Raw genomic sequence first — 20,414 nt, 5'->3', positions numbered from 1 at the left:
CATATAATTTTCTAATCATCAGTTCCAGGGTTCCCGTACCCGGCAGCAGCAGCAGCAGCGGCTGCCGCTTCCACCGCTGCGACCTTTCGAGGAACGCATCTGCGGGGTCGAGCTCGGCCTGTCTACAGCGCGGTCAGGGCTGCCGTCCCACAACCTGCCATCCCAGCATACCCTGGGTAAATACATATGTAAATATGTGTAATAGAAATACCTGTATTTTTAGATCAGTAAAGAAAAACAATGATAAGGTTGATCTTCTTTTAAAGCATGGCTTCACTTATCGAGGTAGTGATTCAAATCGTGCATGTTGTGTTTGGATACATTTCTACAAAAATAATAACTTTGATAGTTTGCGGAGCTAAAATACCATTTCCTTGTACTTTTAAACATATTATGATGTGACCGCAGTTTGTCATAAAATTAAATTGAGGTCTTTTGTTTTTGGTAAATCTCACCAGCTGAAGTAGCAGTAGTAACACTTTGAAGTCGGTGCATCTGTATACAAAGAGGTGGTATTTAGTCTTGCATGTTGCACGGTGTGTAATAATCTCACCCTTCTTTTCTCTTCTCTCTCTCACAATTTCTTTGGCACCATTTTCTCACCTCCCCATCACCTTCTCTATTTGTTGTTTTCTGCTCTGTCCACACGGTGGCGCTTCACTCCATTATTTCCTTGTTTTGTTTCATTTTGATTTCTTTCTTTTTTTTTTTGGTTTTCCAAACACCACCCCTTTGTACTCTCTACCTTTCTGTCTTTTCTCCTGCTGTCGTCTGTCTCCCTCTCAGTGTGATGGCCTATCAGGATGGTTTTTACGGTGCAGCTGACCTCTATGTAAGTATGCCTGCCTCTCCTCCACTGCTTCACTCGTCACCTACGTTTTCCTTCGCTTGCCTGTGGGTTTTCAAGTGTGAAACGGTGCGGATCAAACCCAAAGAGGCGTGTACTTTTGACAGTTTCGATTAGTCACTGTAACGCATTTTGTGTCATTCTGCCTAAATCTGAAATTATTTTTACAATGCTTAACACCAAGTTTATTTTTTAGGTATTTTCTAAGAGCCCTAAGTATTTAGTAACACACCTGGTGATATGCAGTGTTCCTCCTCAGTGCAGCAAACAGTTCAAATCAGGCTCATTCACAAGTAAACTCTTCTGGGGTTTGTTTCTGTGCCTTTGTGGAGTAAGTTTGTACCAGTGTGACCATGAGTGTGTGCCTGCGTGTATTTGTGCGTGTGTGTGCGTATGTGTGAGACCAGGTTGACAATAGCTGTTTCTGTTCTCTCTGTAGACTAGTGTTTCAGGACATTAGTGGCAGATTGCCTCAGGTAGGGTTTACACACTCTATGTGACAGCCAGTGTGCATCCTCCTCGTCTCCAATGACTGCGTGCTGCTAGACATTATTGACCATCTGAGATTGAATTGCCTCTTCTGTCTTCTTTTACTAACTCACTGGATTCTGACATGGGTGGAGTTACAGAAGGGGGAGAAAAGAATTGGGCTAAAATTCCCAAAGAATACAACGAATCTTCCAAGTGATGTGGATAAATAATTAATAAGTTGAAATCCAGATGGCAGGTGTGCAGTTACAGTAATGGACTGAGATATTGCAGTATAACTTGATTATTTTACAAGAGTAATTTTACACTTGAAACCAGAAGTTCACAGGCACTCAATGAAAAGACAGCTACACATTTTCTTTTCACTTTCTGAAGTTTTTTGGGGGGCTCAGTTAGAATTACAAAAATTATTTCTTTCTCTAAAAATCATATTAATCAGAGTAATAATATATTAGAGATTCATTTAATAATGTCTTAAAAGTCTAATGTTTGCAAAAAACAAATACTGTATGTATGAAGGTATGTTTGTATGTTTATGCAGGAAAGGGCAGGGCGCTTGTAAGCTTGGGAACAACATCCTAACTGTGAAGCATACGTGGATGGCAGCATCATGTTGTGTGGCTCTTTTGCTGCAGGAGGGACTGGTGCATTTCATAAAATAAATGGCATTATGAGGAAAGAAGAATATGTGGAAATATTGAAGACATCAACCAAGAAATCAAGGCTTGGGTGCAGGTTGGTCTTCCAAATGGACAATGATCCAAAACATACAGCCAAACTTGGCCCAAGAACGACAAAGTCAGTGTGTTGGTGTGGCCATCACAAAGCCCTGATCTCAATCCAGGCAGTCTATAAACTTAAAACAACAGAGATTTAGTCTGATATAACTTCAGATGGTGAGGAAAAAGGCACATGTGTCTTTTATTTTGGTGTATGTAGACTTCTGGTTTCAATTATATATGGACTGCTTAGCAAAGGTATTCATACCGCAGCACCTTTTGTTACCTTTTGTCACATTACAACTACAAACTTCAATGTATTTTATTACCATAGGTTTTAATCTTAGGCACAATACAGCTGCAGTATTTTTTCTCAGCTGTTTTTACAATTAATCTGAAATGTGTAGAGAGTCTATGCTTTGTAAAAAGTGCTGTAGATCTGTGCAGCTGTCTAAAAGAAAATTAAGAAAAAAAAAAGTCTTCTCTTACATGAAAGAATGAGTCAGAACTTGCAAAGTTGCAGTACACAGCATAGAGAGTTCTTCAGCAAATTATTATCTTGACCTTTCAATTAAAACGTGTTGACTGTGGAGTAGAAACTTTTAAAAGATAAAAGTTGAACAAAGTTATTCTTCTTGCTAAATATGTCCAAAACTTCTGTTTATATCCCAGTACTAATGAGTCAGAGCATCAGATAAATCCAGATGATAAATTAAGGCAAATCTATACCTAATAATTACCCATTGTGGACTGTTCAGTGAAATTATCCATTTTGGGAAAGTGAGGAAAAAGGAAACGGTCGTGAGTAGTGTTGTAGTTCACAGAGTGTACACTGGCAGTCAGAAGGATGTAGGACACACACATTCAGTTATTTCAGACCCCTTCCAGGAATCTCCCTATCTGTTTCACCTGTGGCATGCTAACTGAATCAGTGTCAGCATGCGGACATACTTACAAGGCTGGCTCCCCCCTCCCTCCTGTCACCTCCCAAATCTCTCCATCCTCCCAACTCACCTCTTTCTTTTTTATTCTAGCTGCAGTAGTTTTTCTATTCTCCCTCTTGCCTTTCTTAAATCTCCTTTCCATTTCTTACTCCAACTTCTTTCCAATCTGTTTTTATGCTCATTTTTCTTCCCGTTCTCTCTCCATCTTCTTGTCCCTTCATCTCATTTCTGTCCTCCTCTGCTCCTACTTAGTCCAGCCTTTCCCCCCATAGCAGCCAATGTGTGGTCCTGAATGCAGGGACTTGGTCGTGACTGATTCTTTAGGGTAGAATGCAGTGGTGTGTGTTATTTTATTTTTTGTAGGACTTTTTTTTTTTTACCTAATATGTGTTCTAAGTTTGGGAAAGCATGCCGTGTCTGTCAGTGATTGGTTGCCGGCCATGTGAGAGTGCGCGATTTGCTCTTTTTTTAATCCAACTGGCTGACTGTCTCCTTACACCTGTAGTTTTGGTTTTTTTTGGTGTCTGTTCACAAGCTGTTCATGCAAACATAAATAATGGCACAGTCATCTCCTTCCCCTTTCTCTGACCGTTTGTTTTTGGAAGGGAACGGCGGTTGGGCACATTTATGGCTTTAAGGTCTCTCTCCCTCTCTGTCTAACACTGTGGGGAAGATGACGCACGTTGCCGGCTGCAAACAGCCCAAAAAATTAAAAAAAATAGCGTCACATACAATTACGGATAGTTTTGCTGAGTTAGTCATGGAGTGAGAGAGAAACACAGAGCCATAGCTACATCCTTGTGAATGCTGTACTGCACCAGATTAGCCAGTTTTGCTGACTGTCTGCTTGTTAATATTTCGCTCTTCTCAGCAGTTTTCTCTCACAATATAACCCTTTAGATTCACTACTAGTCATCTGCACTGCAAAAAGCAAATAGCGAGCATTGAACAAATGTTTCATTTTTCTTCCTGTCCCTTCCCACCTGTCCCTACATTGTCCCCATGTCCTCCTCTGCACTCCCACGTACTTTCATCCATCTCCCTCTTCTTCCATCGCCTTCTCACAGGGCGGCTATGCAGCGTATCGTTATGCCCAGCCGGCTGCTGTAGCGACTCCTGCAGCAGCAGCCGCTGCAGCAGCAGCTTACAGTGACAGGTGAGTCAATAGTTCAGGACATCTTAGGACATCTTTAAAACATTTAAAACACAAACAGTTAAACATTCACAGGAGTCTTTTAGGATCTGCTCATTCAACCTTTTCATCCACCTCTGAGAGACCAACATGCAACAGCATCACATAAAAAAAGTTATTTACACTGTGTTGATAAATTAATTCACAAGTAATATGTAAATTTGAATTTGTTCACAAAACGTGTGTCAGTTTTTGTCACCATTGACAAAAAATAACATTAATGAAAAACAGAATGACAAAAATAATTCACATTTATGCAAGTAAACAAAAGCAAAAAATGTATATCGGAAGGAAACATAATTCCAACAATATCTAATTTTAGTAATAATAAATAAAAGCTATGATCAATCCTAGGATAAATATTAGAACTGAATGTAATCAAACATTTTCGTTTTCAAGATGTGACGGCTTCTAGAAGTGCATCCCTCCAGGATTTCATACTTCAGACATACTTTCTTTTGCAGCATTTTTCCTTTCCTAAAATGCAGTTAGACTTAGGTGATAAACTAAATAAAAATATGGTGTCAAAAATAATATGCAAGTATAGATACAACAATCACAAACTCTTCATTATCTCATTGTTGCTGTTTATTATTTTTTGTGCACAAATGTTGCTATTTGTCTCTAAGCATAACGTGATGTTTCTCACAGCTACGGACGAGTTTACACGGCAGATCCCTACCATGCTGCACTGGCCCCAGCAGCCTATGGTGTTGGAGCCATGGTGAGTTTAAGTGAGCCGTTCTTCTCTAATACTTCATATGACGCCAATGGAAGAAGTTCATGCAATGTGACAACTGCTGGAGTCAAACATCTAATATATTTTCTGCAGACACTGACCAAAAACATGTTACTGCAGCTATTTACTGTGTTTTAACATCTAGGAGTGCTAGAGAGTGATTATTGAGTTCCTTTAAGAAAGGATCAGCAGGTGTTTTTGGTTTTTTTACTGAAAAACAAGGATAAGGAAATGTAAACACTTACCTGTGAAACTTCATGCCTGCAATTTTGATGGTCTAGCTGTTGACTCACTGCTTGAGTGGTCTGTCATCACCATATTTGTACATTTTCTGGCTCTAAACTATAAAGTAAGATACATAATTACACTATGTTAAGTCAGTGTTTTTAGGTATCTCACAGCTGCATTCATCATGCAGGGAGAGTAAGCATGTCTAAAGCAAACAAATGATGGGGTGATTCATTATAAGTTATGTTATGAGGTCCTCCCTGAAACAAATGCAAAAAATCTAAATATCTTTTTGTATTTTTTTTTCAGGCCACGCTCTACAGGGGAGGCTACAGCAGATTTGCCCCTTATTAAAAGACACTACATGACCCAGGGCCTCCCCTCTCCCATTGAATTATTCCGAAAGAGCTCCCTCTGTTGTCCTGGAGGTGGACTGCGCCCTGTTTTAAAGCGTGGAGTCAACCACAGCAAAGATATTTCAGACCCCACCCCAGAGCAATTCCACGTTTTCTTATCTAAGCTTCTACAAAAATAGAGGAATGCTGTATTAAAGACTGAAGGGTCGCCTTTACATTAAAAAAAAAAAAAATCTGACTGAAAAATGGCCACCTTCTCAATTGCACGGCTGTATTATAGTCTCCCCCTGTTATTCTCTCAGCACTCAGCAGCACAAGATTTGGGGACAGAGCCCAGGCATTCTTCCAGAGGCTGTATGTGGATAATGGACATTTGAGCAGCTGCCTTAGAAGGAGCCGAGCGCCGGCTGGCCTGCACACAGTCTGAGGAAAGTAAGAGGGAAGCAGACAGTCTCGAGAGCAGAAAGGTGCCTTCAATTAGAGCACCCGCAAAAAGATTTTTGAACCAGAATGGCGAAATAACAAAAGCACCCAGTGGTGGGTTTTAGAGTCCGTCCTCAATGTCGGCAGATGGTAAAGGGATGAGTTTCACTCTTTCAGTGTTCTGCTGTGAAGAAGACTGAACCCAGCATCTTGGAGAAATGATGGAAAGATGAAGGAGGGAGGGTTTATTAGAGCTGTTCCTTACCTCAAGTTTCTCTTTGTATGTGGAAATGGTAAACCTTTAAACTTAAAAAAATGTTATATGCAAAGAAATTAGTTTAGAGAAAACAAATTACCAAATTATTATTATTATTATTACTGTTGTAATTATTCTCATTCTTCTTACTATAAAACCATTTTTTTTTGTTTGAAACAGCTGCACCACTGTGGTGGAGGTTCATCAGTGAAACTCGGGGGGTATAATAACAAAAAAAATGCATCTTTATTACAAACACTCCACTCTTCAGTAATATACCAACTATATCTCACGTCTTCTTGGTCATGCACAGAATTTCACTACACAGTCTGTGTGCAGCCATCATAAAACACTACAAAAAAGTGCAACACTACACTGTAAACATGTTCCTGTTAAGTTTACATCCTGTTGGAGATCATCTGCTTGCAGCTGTAGGGGTTGTTCAGGTAACTGGTGGTCTGTTTATTGTAAAGCTCTATTATTTAGATTTTCCCCTCATTCTTCATCTTTTATATAGTCCAGCAATGGATGAGTCTTCCTAAAACATACTTTAGTTGGTAATTGCGTTTAAGATGCTGCCAACAGCAATTACTGAGCAAGACAGAGATTCCGTTGGTGAGTTGATAGTGAATATTTAAATGCAAAACACATTACTATTGTGCATATTTCTATACTATTGTACCCTATATTTCCAAAATGTGGCTTTTTCTTTTGACGTTTATTTTGTGTTCCAAAGATTTGTAGAAAGCACATTTTTCTGCCGTATAAATATATATATATATATATATAAATATAAATATATTACTTGTGTTATTATTATCATGCTCTTATAGCTGTCTTTATTTACGTTTTAAATGTTTTTTTTTTTTTTTTTTTTAATATATAAAAATGTGTTTTATCACTTCTTCAGTAAGGTGCAAATTTCAACTTTTCTTTTTTGGGCTCGGATTAAAATTCCTGAGCTGAGAGCATACATCGATAGCGTAACTAAAGGTATGCCGGTAACGTCACCAAAGTGTTTAATTTTTATCATTTTGTTTTTTGTTCAATTTATCATAGGAATTGTTGTTGTGATATGTAATCATTATTTCACCAATTACAAAAAGTGTTTTTTTTTCCTCCTTCCTTTGTTTCAGTGAGCCATAGAATGAATGAGACCAGGTCTGTGGCACTTTCATTAAATTAACCTCTTTTTCTTTTATGTTTTTAGTTTTTTTTGTTTCGATTTTCTTCTTTTGCTTGATTTGTTTTTCCTGTATTTTAATGAAGACTCCTTATCATTTCAGTGGATAGTCAGTTTGAATGACTGAAAGTGGTTTTACTCATGCATACACAGGTTGATATTCTGGTTTGGCAAATCATATACATTGTGTAAAATAGGACTGTTTTTAAACTGTTTTTGTTTGCGGGGTGGGATTGGATTCAAAATTTTTTTAAATGTCCCATTTTTTTAACTATTGAAAAAAAATATATTTTGGGCAGCCACATGTTTTTTTTTCTTTCATTTAACAGTTCTAGTTCATCCTTTTGGTTTGGTATTTTATCTAAATATAGAATGTGCTCTGGACTAAATTTTAAAAATGGCACTAGCCAAAGATGTTAAGTTTCCAGCATGTTCTGGTTCCCAACTTGAAAAGTGCTCAAAAAAAAAAAAAAAAAGAAATTGACAAAGATGGACTTTTAGAGCCACTACTGGCATGGACAAACCAGCATGAGTGATAGTTGTCATGTAAAAAAAAAAGAAAAGAAAAAAAAAATGTCTTGCATGAATCTCGTGAGTTCTCATATTTGATTCCTACAGCGGAGAGCTGCAGCACCCTCCATCACCACTAAACTTCCTGATGGGCAGCTAGCGGTTCCAATCTAGCTGACAACAAAGAGCACATTGCTGTTGGCAAAAAAAATAAATAAAATAAAATCGCCTGCTGACAAACAAAATGGCTGCTGACGAAAATGGAATTTGGCAGCTTCATTTTTCTGTCATGGCTTTCTTGGCCCTGTATTATAGAAAACTATGTGGTCATTCTTCATAGTTAATATAGTTTTTCAATGAACGGTCCCTTTGTCCTGTCTGTATCCCTTTGACTACCATTGTTTAAGTTTTTTTCCTTTTTTGTTATTGAATGTCCATATAAAATGTTTTATATAAAATGTTTTGTTGTGCTTGAGCCTCCTGTTTGTTTTTCCTTTAAAAATGCATTGACTGTACTAATCAGAGAAGCTTTTATTCTTTTATATTCAGCTTTTATATTCCTACTAAAATATACTAACTATATTCTGATAAATATTAGTACAACATACAGTTTAAGAACTTCTATGTATTTTTGTTGTTTTGTTCATCTGATATTTAGGGTTGTGTGATTCTGGGGATTTTGGTATCGATCCAAAACCAAGTCAAAACGGTTAGAATCCCCAATACCGATTCCAATCAAATTTTCTTAAAATGTATTATTGAATAATTTGGTAACTTGACTTCAGTTAGCTGATTTTGATTAAATAAAGGGAAAAGACATGAGGCAAATAAGTGTTTAATTTACTAACTACAATTTAACACAATGTAGCAGAAAAGAAAATAATTCCCATTTTACCTGCTACTATACACAATTGTTTAAGTAAGTCTTTAATTGTAAAGGAAAGGAATATTTTTTTTATAGTTTTGTTTTCGGTCTTGATCCAACCAGCCCATATCTACGCATGGATAAGACAGTTTTGCAGAAGAGTGGCATTAAAATTTAGGTTGTTCTTGCATTAATGCTGAAAATTGAATTGTCAAATTACCACACTACTTGAATTACCAAGCAAGTACAACTATTTTGATTTCAACTGCACAAATTCATAAAGCTTTATAATGTGTAAAGTTTTTTTTCAGTAAAATTTGGATAACATAAGTCATGGTCATTATGCAATGTGGGATAAAAAGTCAAAGTTGCATAAAATGAACAGAGGTTGAATGCCGAAACACAATCACAAGAAAAAAGCCAGAAACGGATCATTGCAAAGCCAAACTTTATTGACTTTAGAACCAATTATTTGGTCATCATGAGAATACTGACCACAGCTAGCACTAGCTTAGTCTTGGTATATATTTGATATGAACCTCCCTAGTGTGAACTAAATCCATGAATCCACTCACACTCCTGATTATTACACTGTATCATTTTACCATTTCTTTTTCATCTTGTGAAAGCAGTATGTTCAAAATGGCTGCTTGTGAGAATGACTGTGCTCCTCCTTAGCTCTTCACCATCCCAATCGGTTCCAGTTTGCTTGGTGTTTTATTCATTTATTTATCTGGGTACAATAAGGTTGGATAAGCAATAATTGGTTATTTGCCGAGATGTATTTGTGAACAAACCAAGCTCAAACACAAAGGTTACACCTATAGCATCAGATTGGAACAAAAACAGTGAAGATTATTATTTGCCCTTTTAAAAAGTAAACTTACCAAGTTCTTTAAATTTCATATGAAATGTTAAAATACTTTATCAACATCGAAACCAAGTCAAATTAAAATCAAATTTAATTGCATTGTCATTCTCAATAAGGAAATGTAAAAAATGGCAGATGTATGGAAACACATGGGAAGTGCAAAGCATTGGAGCGATAAAGAATTCTACCATAAAGAATAGAGACTTCAGGGAAGTATACAAAACTCAACTATATATATATATATATATATATATATATATAAGAAGTTACTTTGAACTCATATTTGAAAATTTTCTGTTTTTAAGCATTACATCAACAAACACAGGGTGAGCTAACTCATTAGACAGAGAAGAGCAGGGAAAAGGTCTGGAGAACAGGTTGCATGATGACATGCGGAGCTTTTCTAGATAATTCCATACTGAGTCAAGTCGCTGAGCTCCATGTCTCAGTAAGCTTCCTACAGACAGATCACTGTGATGTCTGTGGCAAAGCCTTCCAGGCAGGTGATGTCGTCATCGAATCTACAATCAAAAACAAGTCTTGACTTAGTGCGTATTACAAAGAGGAATCTCAATGTGTTTATTCACTGAAAACACTATTAAAGTGTGGACTTAGCTGCTGGAGTTTCTTTAAAATAAATACTTTTTCAATGAAATGTCTTCCAAAATATTACCATTAAAAATTAAATTTCCTGGTTCTATTTAGTTTCACTCTGAATTATTCTGCAGGAGAGTCATTGGTATAGTGCCATCGTTTCTCAAGTAGTGCTATTGAGTTAGAAATTGTTGATTATTTGGCATTTTATTTGATGCACTGATGTTTACCAAAGTCCTCTCTACTTCTTTAGTTATTTTTAGATACTAGAAGAAAATGTACAGTGAGTTGGGTAATCTCAGAGTTAAACAGCCTTTGCGTGCTTTCTTACCTAAGACCCTACTACCCCTCATCCAGTGACATAACTCTCCCAGATTAGGTCAATTTATACACCAAAGCTATTAGTCCACCTTAAGAGCTTGTTATGCAAAGAGCTCATTCTTTTTTTTTTGTTGCGGTCTATTCAAAGTTATAAATGCCAGAATATATCCTGACAAAAGTTAATTGGCTTAGAATATATCAATAAACTTTTGACAAAAGGAGATTTTCTTTTGTATTTCCATTTGTTTTGACATGTCACAGAAAAACTCAAGTGTTTGGTACACAGGGAGAAGTCTTGGTTTTAAGTTTTACTTTATAAACTGAAAATCTTTTTCTTCTTACATTTTCGACCCATGACTTCAAATCTAACATTTTTGGTACTTTTATTTCTGGGACTTCTACCGCTTTACCACAATTAGTACTTTTCTCAAAGGTCTTCTGTATTCAATCGCATCCTTGACATATGCCCCCTGGTGGAAAGTCACTGTTCTACATATGTCAAATATCAGTTTTATTCTAGTCCAAGACGACTTGCAAGCCCCTTCTAAAAAGCTGTGTTTTCAATAAGAATAAAGTCCTTGTCTTTAATTGTTACAGCGGATCTGGGTGATATTAAAAAGATCTATTTTTAATGTTATACAAATAACTTAGATATTAAATGCTTAATGGAAAATATGTAAATACAAAAATGCATTAAGATATGTCTTGTCATACTTTTTTTTTCATGCAGTCAAATACCAAACTAAAAACTGCTGAATATTTTATAACTTTATGTAGGCATACTGTAAAACCTTTTTTGATTAGGATTTTGCAATATATTTCTATTGTAAACAACCAATGTAACGTCAATGTTATGATGTGGCTATTGTTAAAAGTAAAGGCTTTTCTGACTAATAATTCTTCTGTCCAGCTTTGAAGGGGCAATCCTTACTTTGCTATTTACACTTAATCTAATTAGTTTTAATCTGCTGTGTAATAATTACAGAGCACCCTTTGATCTGTTTTCATTCCAGCTTTTATTGATGGGAAGAAGCTTTGAGTTTTTGTATTATTATTATTATTATTATTATTAGCTCTTGAAATCTTGGCTCCCTTTTTTAAGATAATTCCTGGCTGGATTTTTATGCCTCCTTAAGTAAACCAGACTTTTACACAAGTATCAGTTTGCTTTTCTTTGTATCACAGAAAACAAGTAATAATTCTTAGATACAGAATTTCAGATAATGTCTTCAGTGCGTTCCTTTCAGTGTTTTTAACCACAAAAATTGAATTGATTTTAAAATTAGAAAAATAACTAAACCCAAGCATATTTGTATTCAGACATTTAGCTGCTATGACCATCAGTTAATAAAAAACACAATACACATTGACACTATAGAATCTAATCTTGTCAATTATAGGGGGAGAGTTTTGGATTCACAAAAGTCAACATCATTAGTTCTCTTCGAGATGCTTTCAAGAACCCCAATCCTACTTATTTCCCATAGTCTAACACTACAACAATACAAATGATAAAATAGCCTTAGAAAAATTCTAAGAGGTAATTTTCCAGGTTTACTCTAAAGCAAAACAAAACCAAACCAAAAAAAAGATGTTTATGCAACTGGCGCCATTCAGAATGTTACAGATTTCATCCTACCTGTGAGACAGTCGACTTCATGCTGATGTGTCTCTGGTCAGCTTCTTGTGTACGTGCATTCTGCCATGTGATTATCTTATATACTCCCCTCCCCTCTCTGCTTTCTAATACCCTACTGTGTCCTGACATGTGAAAGTTTGTCACCTTGCTTATTGAAACAACACTCTGTAAACAAAGCACAGTGCCTTCCACAAGTATTCACCCAAACTTACAGTTTTCATCATTTCTAACATTATAACCAAACACTTTAATGTAATAGATCATCACAAAATATTCCATAAATAAAGTAGTAAAAGTATATTTTGTCTTTCACAAATACAAATCTCTAAAGCGGCGCATGAATTTGTGTTCATGTTCCATGAGTCGATAGTGTGTAGAAACACTGTTAGCTGGAGTGAAAACTGCAGGTGTTTCAGATTATGTCTGGGTTGGGAACATTTGCATGACAGATTCTGACAACCTGCTCAACATTTTTGTTTGTAACGACTCAAGCAGCAAAATGAGAACCATTAAATTTATAGAGAATGACCATTTAATATTCCTGAGTACAGTTCATTTGACTGATGTAAGCAAATGATGTTTACAATAAAGCAGAAAAGAATGGAAGGAGTTGATGCATGTATCCTAAAGGGTTTGCAATTTGTTGGAAGAAATGTAAAACTGATAGTATGATGTTCACAAATGACTAAATGTTGTGGAGGTTGAACTAACAACTATAAAAATGTTAATTCTGATCAGAGAAATGCTCTGAAAGAATTGGAAAAAACAGTAAATTACCAAATATAACACAGTTACATGTAACGAGTTATTTCCCAACCCTGACTTTTTTTTGCACATCTACAGAATAACATCCTTCCTTCCAGACTTACATCAAGTTGAGTGAAGAACATTTGTGAAGAGAAAGTTTCAAGGGAGCAGTGGAAAGGATTATTTTACTACATACTTGCCAAAATGATCAGGGTCGTCTGCTGAAAGGTGACGCTCATTAGCAGCAGGTTCTACATAGAGTATCCCTCTTTTTTTAACACCCCATCAGCAAAATACTTCCATCATCAGTTTTCATGGTAGGAACAGTCTGTTTGTGGTGATTTATGGGATATTCCACCACAAATAGAGTTCTGCAGATAGGATATTACCAGGATATTACTTTGTCCTCACATGGCTTGTGGAAAAGGACCAACAGTGACTTTCTTTCAAGTGTCTTTCTTCTTGGCACTCTCCCATGAAGGCAAGGCTGGTGGAGTGCCAAACTCTGCAGGTTGTGGATGAATTGAAAAGCTAAGATATGGTCATCGCTTGGGAAATTGTCTCATCACCTAACAATCTGGTGTTTTCATGACTCTGTGACTTCTGAAGACAGTTAGTAGTGCTGAATTTCATTTAGGGGCATCATTGTAAAGGAGGACGAACACAAACAGGCTTTTACTGATTTCTTTTGTTTGTAAAACTCAATCATTTGCTACTTTGCAGTCTATACAGTATTAAAATCCCAGTGCAAAGCAGTGAAAGTGCATCTATAATGGCATTGCATGACTATCTAAACAGCTTTCAGTCATTTCACATTTATTCAATCTCACTGTGGCTCTATGTCCAAAAACATAAAACCATATGTGAAAATATTCAAAAAGTGTACAGCTTATGCTTTCTTCTAAAACCATAGCCTTTAATAAAAAGCAGTTTTAATTTCAGTCTCTGGTCAATTTGACTCTGACATATAACACATCTTAATAACATTTTGTCTTATAAAGTAATGTCTGACTCTTCGTGTCACGTTGATGATTGGTCACTTAAGGTCCTACTTACAGTCTGAGCGTTACCTTTTCACCTAGGGCCATGAAGGGACAGATTAAGAGTTGAATAATTAAGTACGCTTTATCTCTTTCCATGCGGCTGATCTCCTGCAAAGACTTCAAGGCTTCTGGGGTCTTATATCACATACTCCAAATCTTTGAGCAGGTGATCCTGAGACACATGTTTACAAATATATAGAATAAGTGATCATTTTTTTCTTGATTCCCAAAATGAAAGGATGGAGAGCAAATTTTTTAGATACAAACAGAAGAAAACTGAGAAAATATACTGTAGTTTTCACTGTTTTCAGGTTACAAGAAGTGCACAGAACATTATTTTAAAAAAGACATAGAAAGTCCAGAAAAGAAAAGCGAGCAGAAGAACTGATCACCAATTAGAAACAACATTGCTCCTTGAATAATTAGCATAAAGAGACAGTTTAAAACTTTTGCAAGTATGATATTATTGCTAAAAGATATACAAGGTTTGGAATTATTGAATAAAAATTGCAAAATTGGGAGCTGGGTGTCTCATTTGATTGAGTGCACACACCAGCATTACAACCATGTCCAGAGGTTGTAATGGTCAACCTCTGGACATGGTTGTAATGCTTAATGTGATCATCCTGGGTTCAATTGACAGTCCAGGACCATTTACTGCATGTTTTCCCTTCTCTGTCTACCTTATTTATTGTTCAATAAAGGCCACTAGTGCCAAAAAAATCCTTAAAAAAACCAAAAACATAATAATGTACTTTGCAAAAGGGCTTTTCATCCAAATTGCATTGCAAAGCACCTCACCTGTGGCTGTGCACAACCAGTTAGCTGGCAGAAGAAAGGAAGCTCCACTTTTCTCTTACTGTTAAAAATGACTAACATGGCTGTTTGCCCATATCTGGAATGACAGAAAACTGGAAATTAAAGGAGCACCAACCATCATTTATGTTGAGGTGTCGCTCAGTAAGCATTTCCAAGCTGCAGGTGTTGTGATTGTAACGCAGCTGACTGCAGGCTAGCAGATAGATCAATAATACACCAGCTAATGTTGGCTTTTAAACTTCCAGTATTACTAGAATACATAGTATTCTGCATATTAAGTATTTGAAAATACTAGATTTAACAAGATTTTATGGTAGATTTTGTGCTGCACATACAACATACTACATTCATAAGTCACTTTTCTGTTTTCAATAAAAGCTATGAGACCATTAAAAAAAAAATCTATGCAAAAATAGTATGAAATGGTCAAGACGCATACTGCCAATCAACTGACCTCAAATAACACGGCGGCTGTGATTCTGTTGAATTTACACGTTGACCAGCACGTCCACCTTAAAATACACCATGGATTTATATCTGGTCATGCTTTATCTCACCTATTTGCAGCTGAGCTGGTACAGGGGAGGGTTTGGAAAAGGTGCCAACTCAAAAGACTGACAGCAGGATTAGCAGCTCGGGGACTTTAAAAGCAGGCTCTCAGACCGGGAGAGGAGAAACGCACCGAGAGCGGAGAAACGAACAAGCTCACCACACAGCTTCTGAAACACATTGAACAACAAGGTGAGATGATTCTGCAATTTACTCAGCTCTTATACAGTTTTTTTTTTTTACTTCTTTGACAATCTGTTCTTCATAGATATGTTAAAAGTTTAAATTGTTAAACTATTAAATTGTTAAATATTTTACTTGATTAGCTTCCTTATTTTCAAACTGGACAAAAAGTGAGAGAAACGTTTGTAAAACTTTAAGGCACAAGATAAGCGTAAGAAAACCAGGGACGAGGTTTATATGTTTCTTTCTTTCTTCGCTTTCAGTGACCAAATAAAAATGGCAGACGTCGCAACTCCCGCTGAGAAGAAGGCCCCTCCCAAATTCAAGCAGAGGGCCGCTCGTACCTTCAAGAGCAAGGCACCTAAACCAGGCCAGAAGGGGTGAGAACCTGAAAGATTCACTTTAATATTTTAGGTCATATTTCCAGCCTTCAGGTTTTCTTTGTTCTAATCAAAGTCTCTCTGTTTCTTTGATTTAGTTTTGGAGATGACATTCCAGGCATGGAGGGTCTTGGCACAGACTTCACAGTGGTCTGCCCATGGGAAGCCTTCGGCGACATGGAGCTCAGCGACTTGGCGAAATATGGAATTGTTTAGCCCTCCTTCCTTTGCCTTCACCCTTCTTGCCACTGTTCTCCCCCATGTGGTCCTAATATTGTCAATCAGGTGGATAATCTATTACCTTCATGCTGCACAGATGAAGCAGCTTTTGATGCTGTAGAGGTTTGACCTGGAAATAAAAGAGGAACCCCTTCTGCACTTTATTTGTTCCCTGCCTTTCCATATGTTTTTTTTAAATCTTGTGTTCATCTCTGCCTCCCTTTTTCCTCTTTTTCTGTCTCTATCTTCCTTATACCCAGTTCTCTCAACACGAAGGGAAGGAAACCGATAGAATGTTCTATGTGTATTTTCAATGTAACAAAAGGGACTTTGAAATCCGTCACTGCGATACCTCAGGAGTATTACAGTCTTCTCCTCTTCCACCCGTTCTCTTCGAGGCTGCTGATTCAACATGAACAAATTCCTGTTGTACAGCCAAACATCATGTTGGTCTTCCATCAGAAATATGTAAATCACATTATGCTTTAGCAAAGGATATCATCTCTGTCTGAACCAAGAAAAACTGTTGCAGCAAAAGCAATAAATGTGAGTGCTTTGCACAAAATATCTATCTTCGTCTCTGACTTTATTACCACCGAAGGCTTTGCTGATTATGATTATTGCAGCCGTTTGGAGTCAGTGAAGCAGAAGCTGGGGTTAAAAGCCAAATTTGTTCTGGTGCAGGTTATGGCAGGTTGCTGAAAGGTATAATTAAACAACTCATCCATCCATCTACTGTATCTGCTTTTTATACCTACGTAACCCAGTGCCAGGTCGCAGAGTCACAGGTGCCTACCTCCAGCAATAGATATAAAAATAATTGTCAGTACATCACATTAAACAGCTGTCCTCTCTCTACGTAAACCAAAAATAGCCCTCATCATCATTTTGACAAGAAGGAATGCAACTAAATTGAAGAAAATATCAATATATTTAAAAGTTTCTACATCTGCGATTCAATTTAAAACATTTAATTGCTAAGCTTTGTGATCTGTTTACAGCTCTGCACCATTTTACTGGACAAATCTACACCGTAATATGAGAGTACAGAACAACAGAAGTCCAATAACAACACTCAGCTTGTTGCTACAAAAACTAAAAAAACAAGCCTGTGTTGTCCAACTTTTTGGTCCACTGCTAGAAGAGCACCAGCTTGGTAAAAACCAGCTTCTTGTTCTACTCTTTGCAGTGTACAGATGGTCTGAACCCTCAGCTATTGCCAAACGATTGCTTCCTGGGCTCTGTTGAGGTTTTAAATTTTACCCAAACATCAAATGTAATGCACCAGTTACGAATGCTAATAAGCATACCAAAAATTACCTGCACTGTAAACAACCATGCTCCACTGCGAAGAGAGAATGGCCGAGCCAAACCAGACGGCTGTTAATGTTAATTCAATATTTGGAAGTGTGACCAACACAGACTCAATGGATTATTTCAGTTCCTCCGCTGCCATTGTTAAAACCACTGGCAGACTACAATTCTAAAATTGACATCATTGTTCATAACTTCTCCTTGTGTTCCCTGATTGGCCCAGTAGAGTTTCTACAACAGAAATCAAGCTCAATGGGAGAAAGTCCAGACTGAAGGGAGATGAGAATGGAACCGAACTGCTTAGCAAAGCAATGGTCAGGCTCTGACATCACTGTTTTGTTTGAGTTTTTGTGTTTTCTATACAACGCTAACTGATTGGTAGTTGTGCACCATAATCCTTCATTAAAATCACATGTAGCAGTGAATAAAAATATGTAAGCCATCTTTGAAAATCACAATATTGAGAAGCTACTGTATATATATTGTTTTATGGATGGTTTGTCATTTGCTGGTGCCAACAACTTTGTCTGTGGCCTCTGTAAAGCAATATGTGTTTGTGTCATTGCATCAGTTAGGTGTTCAAACCCCTAAAAAAAGGAGGACACAGATGGCACATTTTCCTGTGTGCTGTGGCTTGACAATGACAGACACTGGCTGAAAACTTTTTGTCAGGTAATTTCACTGTGACCTGAAGCAGATGCATGTAAAGGTGGGTGGGGAAAGTGGAGGACCTGTCACACAGCTCAGCTGAGTGGGATGAAAACATTTCAACATTGGGCCTTTCTGGAGACTGAAGAAGCAAAGTAAAGGGAAAGAGAAGCCATGTGTGGTGAATTAGTGAACTTACTTGTCCTAGCTAAATAGATAAATGCACAGACAGAAATATCAGCGGGACTGTGAACTGAAAGAAGTATTTATGTAAATGTGAAAAATTATATATGTGCTTATATACAATGCTTCACTTGTGAAAGTAAATCTGTTGGGCTTCTCCTTGGCACTCAGCCAACAACTCTGGACAGTGCACATAAAACAAAAAGGCAAAAAGTAAATTTTAGAGAATCAAGAATTTGCCTAAATTTGTGTTCACTACTCAAATCTTCAGAAATTGGTCCCGAAGCTGAATATTGCATCTCTTTGCAAGCGTGACGAGGTGAACGTGTCCAGTGATTCATATAAACGTTTTACATTTACAAGAGTTTACAGAAATAATAATATTTTCCGCGGTTTTTTTTTGTGCTAAATTTACAGACGGGCAATCCTGGCAGAGTAACAAAGAAATAGTAGCAATAAATAAATAAATACCTGGAATACAGAATATTGATACATTTTGGGATGTGGTGCCTTATTGTATTCACAGCATCTTCTTATTGAGCTCCTACTTCCTGATAGAAATAAAGGAGACAATTCTTTGTGGTGGATATGAGATTTTCTCTTAGCAATAAAAGACGGACTCCTCAGAGGTTGGCAGGATAACAAAATAACAGGAAGCTGCCAGTGTGTTGGAGTATTATTTTGAGTTTAATGTGCCACTTTCTAAATTCAGCCACTCTCATGTTTACTTGCTGGTACCTGGGATGAAAATAACAATCTGCCTGTTGTTTGTCTCCACTGGAAATAGGATTACATTTAGAAAGTCACAGACAGTGCATGCGTGATCATCATTTTGGATTAATTAGTTTGTAAATCTGCCTTTGTGCTTCAACTGGATTTGTTCTTATCATTAACAACTCTGCAAAGATTAACTTCTGATAATCACAGACCATTTGGAGACTTCTCAGACTTCTCTGCCCTGGAGCAAACAAAGTGTTCAGAGTAAATTGTTAGGCACATTCAGGCTGAAAGTGAATAGAACTGTTGCATTATTTCCTTAACAACATGCAGCACAAATATAATTTATTCTGTCTACTGTGAAAGCTTTGGGAAAATGATGCATTTGCAATTCATAAATCTGAGGTCTGAGTCATCACCCTGCCACTCAAACTGCTGCCACACACACACACCGTTACTCTGCATCCTTGTTAATGTTGTTTACAAGGAATGTTTTCTGTGGGAGTCCCAAAAATATGCCTACAGGGGATAAGTATGCATGCATCACCTTTTTGCGAGACGCCTTCCTGGTGTCACATTATGAAAAGTCCCTCAACAGGAGGTCTAAGCAGATTGGACGCAGGGAAATCTGAATGTATTGTAAATGATCCAATATTTTCAACAGTTCAAGTAGAAATCCAAACCACATGAAAAGTTAAGCTGTTGCTGTTCAGACTTTTCTGAGCTCACCTTTGTGTTGCTTATTTGTCTTTTTTTTTTCAAAGTCCAAAAGATAACTTTTGCCTCAGGTAAGAACATCCAGCTTTGGAAAAAAGGATTCCCGCCGAAAATGCACTGATAAGTTGTTTTCGATGACTGTATTTGGTCAATTTTCACGTCAGTGAATGCACCATGTCAGAGTGCAAAAAGTTTATGTTAACTACAACGTTTTTTGGCAAGTAGGTCAGTCTATAGAGGGCATATCCAAAGTAAGGCGTTCCTCAAGGAACACACCTGAATGTGCAAGTAAACTCGAGCACAATACATGATTGGATAAGCACGTAACCCTAGCCATCACTCAAGGTTTTAGTGGTTTCAACTATCAATTTCAGAAAAAAAATGACAAGGCAAAACTTGTACAATACGTTTTTTAATTTCTGTCCTAGTTATTAAAACAATATTCAAAATCTACTGTGAAAGAGATATCTATTGTTCATGCAATCAATAAACTACACTGCCTATACAACTGAAAGGCGAGAGCTTACATGTAAAGCCAATGTGTTGCCAACTGCAACATTAAAACTGATGTAAATGTTTGTTTTCATATTTTTTCTGTCCAAACAACACCCAACCGCTAAAGTTGTTCAATTCAGATAATCAGAAAACAAGAGAAACTGCAGAGCTTCCTAAGGTGCTGTTTGTCACTTTGGCCTGACATGACACCATCATTCTTCACA

General features: G+C 37.1%; 2 protein-coding genes across 9 annotated transcripts in view; both read left to right on the top strand.

Moving 5' to 3' along the window:
* Positions 1–8,361, top strand: part of rbfox2 (RNA binding fox-1 homolog 2) — a 50,208-nt gene extending 41,847 nt beyond the window's left edge. For 4 of the 8 annotated variants that reach the window (XM_028016482.1, XM_028016484.1, XM_028016488.1 and 1 more), the window contains 5 exons: positions 23–176; positions 787–832; positions 4,067–4,155; positions 4,843–4,915; positions 5,468–8,361. In XM_028016482.1, coding sequence (XP_027872283.1) covers positions 23–176; positions 787–832; positions 4,067–4,155; positions 4,843–4,915; positions 5,468–5,512 — 407 coding nt within the window. In that variant the 3' untranslated portion in view covers positions 5,513–8,361. Of the gene's footprint in view, positions 1–22; positions 177–786; positions 833–1,286; positions 3,709–4,066; positions 4,156–4,842; positions 4,916–5,467 lie in introns of those variants that run through there. The other 4 variants (XM_028016483.1, XR_003595384.1, XM_028016487.1 and 1 more) reach the window with 4 other exon arrangements.
* Positions 8,362–15,366: 7,005 nt separating this feature from the next.
* On the top strand, positions 15,367–16,685 carry LOC114144037 (retinal cone rhodopsin-sensitive cGMP 3',5'-cyclic phosphodiesterase subunit gamma-like). The gene is made up of 3 exons (XM_028016489.1): positions 15,367–15,526; positions 15,781–15,897; positions 15,996–16,685. Exons 2-3 carry the CDS (start codon positions 15,794–15,796, stop codon positions 16,111–16,113), a joined length of 222 nt encoding a protein of 73 aa, XP_027872290.1. The 5' UTR covers positions 15,367–15,526; positions 15,781–15,793; the 3' UTR covers positions 16,114–16,685.
* Positions 16,686–20,414: the final 3,729 nt, after the last annotated feature.

This window comes from Xiphophorus couchianus, chromosome 5 (genome assembly GCF_001444195.1).
Source record: "Xiphophorus couchianus chromosome 5, X_couchianus-1.0, whole genome shotgun sequence".
Classification (NCBI taxonomy): domain Eukaryota; kingdom Metazoa; phylum Chordata; class Actinopteri; order Cyprinodontiformes; family Poeciliidae; genus Xiphophorus; species Xiphophorus couchianus.
Note: the sequence above shows the minus strand (reverse complement) of the source record. Positions and strands in the feature narration are given on the sequence as shown.

What these genes read in the sequence shown, in the direction of transcription:
- LOC114144037 (XM_028016489.1), top strand. Translation starts at nt 15,794, where the DNA reads ATGGCAGACGTCGCAACTCCCGCTGAGAAGAAGGCCCCTCCCAAATTC. An exon ending in CCTAAACCAGGCCAGAAGGG is followed by an intron (nt 15,898 to 15,995) that starts GTGAGAACCTGA and finishes TCTTTGATTTAG; the next exon opens with TTTTGGAGATGACATTCCAG.